Below are 6052 nucleotides of genomic sequence, written 5' to 3' on the forward strand. Positions count from 1 at the left end.
GGGAGAAGTTAGATGAAATTAAAAAAAAAAATTTGCAAATCTTTTCTTAGGAGCCTGGTTGGTATTTATCAGAAGAAGGCAATCGCATTGCTACTTCCATGTTTTATGTGAGTATTGAAAAAATCAGAGTTTTATAAATGCTATAAACCGAAGTTTGAGTTTCTCTAACAATTCTGACTTTTACCTACAGCTCTCTGATGTCGATGTTGGTGGCGGCACTGCCTTTACATATCTTAAGATTTTAGTTCGCCCTCGTAAAGGTTCTTTGCTTTTCTGGCATAATTTGCATAGCTCGGGGGATTTGGACTTTCGTGTAAATCATGGAGCATGTCCCGTACTGAAAGGTTCTAAGTGGAGTAAGTTCCTTTTGTCGGTAATCAAAGAATTTATTTTTTTTTTAATATTTTGTATACATTTTAGTTGCAAATATATGGATAAGAGAACGCGATCAATTTCGGGCAAAACCCTGCCATGTGACGGACAATCATGAAGAGTCGTTAAAGTTCAAAAATTTTGGTTAATATATAATGAAAGCCGAATTGAAAATTTTGAAAAACTGTGTTTTAGTGTGAAAAACAATGGTAAATCTGACTATGTAATACCAAAAGACAGTATTGCCATCGCTTAAATGAGTGACTGGTAACAACAGTCTCTTTAAAATGCTATTAAACCACAATTTTTTTGTTTGTCTCTGTATAGTAGATGGACATCTGTCTGTCTGTCCATGTTAGTTTTAGTTCAAAACACTGATCGCACAGATCATTCCATCATTGCACAGTGGGATGGGGAAAAATAAGTGCCATTTTAGAACGGATAAAGATATTGGGTTGCCCAAAAAGTAATTGCGGAATTTTTAAAAGAAAGTAAATACATTTTGAATAAAACTTAGAATGAACTTTAATCAAATATACTTTTTTACACTTTTTTTCTAAAGCTAGCTAAAAGTTACAGCTGATAACTGACAGAAGAAAGAATGCAATTAAAGGGTCGCAAGCTGCGAAAAAATTTGTCAACGCCGACTATATGAAAGATCCGCAATTACTTTTTGGGCAAACCAATATTTTCATGAAATTTTACATGGTTATGGTGTTAACTTGCTTATGTACAAAAAATGAGGGCCCTAAAGCTCCCAATGGCCCATTGGTGGGCCTTCAAAGTTGGTGACCCCGGCTCTTCAAAATTTTGTTCGGGCTGACAAAAGCTCATTTAAAGTTATTGTAAATTTTGCTAGTAATCTTCATATGTACATCAATTTAACCATTTTTTCACATTATCTCAGCTTCTTGCTCTCTTGTCGCTGTCATCGCGCTTATTGCGAGATGTAGCGCCCAGGCTAGGAAAACATTTATTTTGAGTGATCCAAAACAGATTTTATTTCAATAATGACAACGCTAAAATCTAAAATTTAAATGCATTTAATTCACGTTTAAATCTAATTGTTCACGGTGTCATCTTACATTTGTGTTTGGCTGCGGCTTTGTCTGGCTCAATTCTCACAATTTGTTTGGCAATATTAAACAAGTAAAAGCGTGCTAAGTTCGGCCGGGCCGAATCTTATATACCCTCCACCATGGAGCGCATTTGTCAAGTTCTTTTCCCGACATCTCTTCTTAGACAAAAAATGATATAAGAAAAGATTTGCTCTGCTATTAGAGCGATATCAAAATATGATCCGGTTTAGACCACAATTAAATTATATGTTGGAGACCGGTGTAAAATGTCAGCCAATTCAAATAAGAATTGCGCCCTTTGGGGGCTCAAGAAGTAAACTAGAGAGATCGATTTATATGGGAGCTGTATCGGGCTATAGACCGATTCAGACCATAATGAACACGTATGTTGATGGTCATGAGACGATCCGTTGTACAAAATTTCAGGCAAATCGGATAATAATTGCGACCTCTAGAGGCTCAAGAAGTCAAGATCCCAGATCGGTTTATATGGCGGCTATATCAGGTTATGAACCGAATTGAATCATACTTAGCACATTTGTTGGATATTATAACAAAACACGTCGTGCAAAATTTCATTCCAATCGGGTAAGAATTGCGCTCTCTAGAGGCTCAAGAAGTCAAGACCCAAGATCGGTTTACATGGCAGCTATACCAGATTATGGACCGATTTGAACCATACTTGATACAGTTCTTAGAAGTGATACTAAAACACTATATACAAAAATTCATTCAAATCGGATGAGAATTGCGCTCTCTAGAGGCTCAAGAAGTCAAGACCCAAGATCGGTTTATATGACAGCTATATCAGGTTATGGACCGATTTGAATCATACTTAGCACAGTTGTTAGAAGTGATACTAAAACACTATGTGCAAAATTTCAAATCAAATCGGACCAGAATTGCGCCCTCTAGAGGCTCAAGAAGTCAAGACCCTAGATCGGTTTATATGGCAGCTATATCAAAACATGGACCGATATGGCTCATTTACAATACCAACCGACCTACACTAATAAAAAGTATTTGTGCAAAATTTCAAGCGGCTAGCTTTACTCCTTCGGAAATTAGCGTGCTTTCGACAGACAGACGGACGGACATGGCTAGATCGACATAAAATGTCGCGACGATCAAGAATATATGTTGGGGTCTCAGACGAATATTTCGAGTAGTTACAAACAGAATGACGAAATTAGTATACCCCCCATCCTACGGTGGAGGGTATAAAAAATACTTCCTACTAACAATGGTTGACGACCATTCAAATTTAGATTCATCTGCAAAAAAGGCAGAGTCATCGTTGATTGCCGATGACAAATGCTCAGCTAGTCGAGTACCATGCGTAGTACATATGCGTAGTTAGTGGGCAGAGTGTATAATTAGTGCACCACGCAACACCACTATTTAAGGCATAACACTTAACAGTAGAGGTATTCGCGTCGATAAGAGAGTAGGTTTAAATACACTGTACACACTGATAACGTTTAACATTTTTAATGGACACAATGATTGATGAGTTTAGAATACATTTTACCAACATACAAGGGCTACGTTAAAATTATTTGCGATATATTTCCATGTTCATTATCATCGTCCTGATGTACTCGCTTTATTTGAAACCCAGGGGGGGGGGAGGGGGAAGGATTCTGATCCACAGGATTTTTACCTTCAAGGGTATCACACTCTATCCCTTTTCATTCCCCACAGAGGCCTTGTGCTATATGTACCAAATTTTATAGTGTTTCAGAGGCAGCGACACCTGGACTCACAAGATCCAGAATTTAGTTCCCTTTGGGTTATATTTAGGATTAGAACACACGTACTTTACTTCGGATTTTTATATAAAAGTCCAAACTCGGAAAGGGAGGCTAGCTTAAGGGGCTTTGACTACCTTTCTGACTCAATTACAACGATTTAAGAGGTTTATCTGAACAGTGAAATTGTTGTTGTTGGCTATTTCAATGTTCGTAACTCCTCTTGACTTTCCCATTCTAGACAAACGACTCTGGAAGGTCAATACGCCGAGCTCTTCGCCGCGCAGAATGGACTGAAGCATCCGACACATATTTCATGCGCCGAAGGAAAATAACACGAAAATAATACTCTTGACCTCTTCTTAACTTTGCAACCCGATAAGTATGAAATTAATATCCTTGCAGTTCTTGGTAACTCAGATCACTGCATGATTTAAGCATCCATTTCGTATTCTGCCCTTCGCGCCACCTCTTCCCCACCCCGTAGCGGTCAATTTTTTTACACCAAAGAGCACGTTATGCCGAACTCAATGAATTTTCCAGCATTTTAATTGGAAACTTTGTTTTCTAAATGGTGATATAAATGCTGCTGCTGCAAGGGTGGAAGGTGTAATTTCACTAAGAATGAGATCTTTCATTACGACTAAAAAAAAGAGAAAGCATTTAGGAACTGGCATCTCACCAAGAATGCTAATACCAAAATGCTGAGCAAACAGGCAAGAACTTCGTGTGCCTAAGTACTTAGACACGAAAAGTTTCTTCACGAACAGCGTCTACATGCTAAAGTTATTGCTTCACCGAGGGGAAGCAAGAATAAAGGGCAACCCAGCGGCAATCTTAACTCTTGCGTAAGATGACCAGTTATTCACTGACCCGGTTGATAAAGCCAATCTACTGGCTGAAATGTTTACAAGAAGTTCCTCCCTGCCTTTTAGCAATCAAACACTCCTCGAGATTGAAAGTGTATCTGGTTCGACGCCTCCGATATTCTTTCGAACGAGTGGAGTTAAAAGAGTCCTCGCGGATCTCGAAGTTAATATTGGGTTGCCCAAAAAGTAATTGCGGATTTTTTTAAAAGAAAGTAAATGCATTTTTAATAAAACTTAAAATGAACTTTAATCAAATATACCTTTTTTACACTTTTTTTCTAAAGCAAGCTAAAAGTAACAGCTGATAACTGACAGAAGAAAGAATGCAATTACAGAGTCACAAGCTGTGAAAAAATTTGTCAACGCCGACTATATGAAAAATCCGCAATTACATTTTGGGTAACCAATAAATCTCCGCCTCCGGTTGATATATCAACACTTGTTGATGTTGTGGTAGCCACATTTTCATGTGGAGGTGGCGATCCTCGTCAAACTCCTGCGTGAGCTAGCTCTTTCCGGTCCAAAGCACCGATCACAGCGGGAACAAGGTGGTCATTGGTTATTTGAAGGAGCCAATAACTAGCCTTTTCATCTCGAGCATCATAGGCACTCAGCACTTGTGCAAGAGCCGGTGTCACGCGGCCTTCCGCTGAGACTCTCCGCTCGATACCTCTGATTTTCCGCGACTGCCGTTGCAGCTACTCCGTATGGAGCATTCCATTATCCGCAACCTGTGAACGCGCACGGTAGTTCGCAGCAAAGCTTCTCGTGACAGCAATAAACACCACACAGATAGAACGTCAATGTTCCAGCCTGTGTGATGCTTACAGTTATCCCGTGCCTTTGAAAGTGTTGTTCGGCGCTGGCTCGTCAAATACGCAACCTTTTCAGGCTTACTTAGGATAGGTTGAAAAGAGGGTGCAGATATTAATCCGCCCCATGCCACTATGGACATACACCTAAGCCAGTAATCGGCTTGTTTTGCGCTCTAAAAACTAAAAAGTAACCTCATAAAACGCAAATTTTAAGTTAGGAATTCCGTGCTACTTACAAAATCCTTAATTATTTTCAATACCACTCCCCTAAGTTGGTTATTGTGTCTCCACCTAAGTACCGGTATCTGTTGGATGCGAAAGCCGGTCAATGACAAAGGAAATGCTCCAATGTTTCATCATCTTCCCCGCATGCCCTACACATGCTATCACTTGCCGCACCGATTTTATATAAGTGAAAGCTATACTGTCTCCTTCTTGCTTCTTTTCAGTAATAGCCTCGTCTTCTCACGATCTGGATCACCCCCATAGGATTTTCGTCGTCCTATCGACCATTTCACTGTTCCACTATGTTGCATGCGCATTCGTCTCGCACTCCCTTAACTAAGACTGCGTCGACCCGAAAGGCTTCGGGTTAACCAAGTTTATTGACGACAGTCCTCTGGCCTTCACCGCCAAATCGTCTGCCCTTTCATATCCCCTTACTGCGTTATGGCCCGGTACCCAAACAATGCGGATTTTGCCATCCTCAGAGAAGGCGTTAATCTCCTTCCTACACTGCAAGACTGTTCGTGACCTTATCCTCCTAGTTGTTATTGCCCTTATGGCCATTTTACTGTCCATAAAGATGTTCACACCACATCACCTCACGCATTCTGTGATCGCCCGGATCTCCGCCTGCAGAACCGTATTTTCATCAATCAATCTAAAACAGATCTCAGTCCCTGGGTTCTCATTGTAAACCCCCAGGCCAACTCTGTCCTCCAGCTTTGATCCATCAGGCTTACTTACCGTGCGGAAGTTTTCCCGTCGCGTTGGAAGGTTGCGAACGTTCAGCTTATCCCCAAAAAGGGTGAGGCGAACAACCCTGCAAAATTTTCGACTAAATGCGATAAGCCTCGTGCTCTCCAAGATTATGTAGAGTATGGTTAACCTCCATTTTGTGAGATACTTAGAGTTCAAAAGCCTACTTAACGATTAACAGTATG

The 6052-nt window shown here is 40.3% G+C and overlaps 1 protein-coding gene across 1 annotated transcript in view; it reads left to right on the plus strand.

Moving 5' to 3' along the window:
* LOC106095442 (uncharacterized) overlaps positions 1-670 on the plus strand; it is a 101976-nt gene extending 101306 nt beyond the window's left edge. Inside the window, exons 16-18 of the mRNA XM_059361470.1 lie at positions 51-107; positions 191-356; positions 421-670. Of these exons, the coding sequence (XP_059217453.1) occupies positions 51-107; positions 191-356; positions 421-521 (324 nt within the window). The 3' untranslated portion in view covers positions 522-670. The remainder of the gene's footprint in view (positions 1-50; positions 108-190; positions 357-420) is intronic.
* Positions 671-6052: the final 5382 nt, after the last annotated feature.

Source organism: Stomoxys calcitrans, chromosome 2 (genome assembly GCF_963082655.1).
Source record: "Stomoxys calcitrans chromosome 2, idStoCalc2.1, whole genome shotgun sequence".
Taxonomy (NCBI): Eukaryota; Metazoa; Arthropoda; class Insecta; order Diptera; family Muscidae; genus Stomoxys; species Stomoxys calcitrans.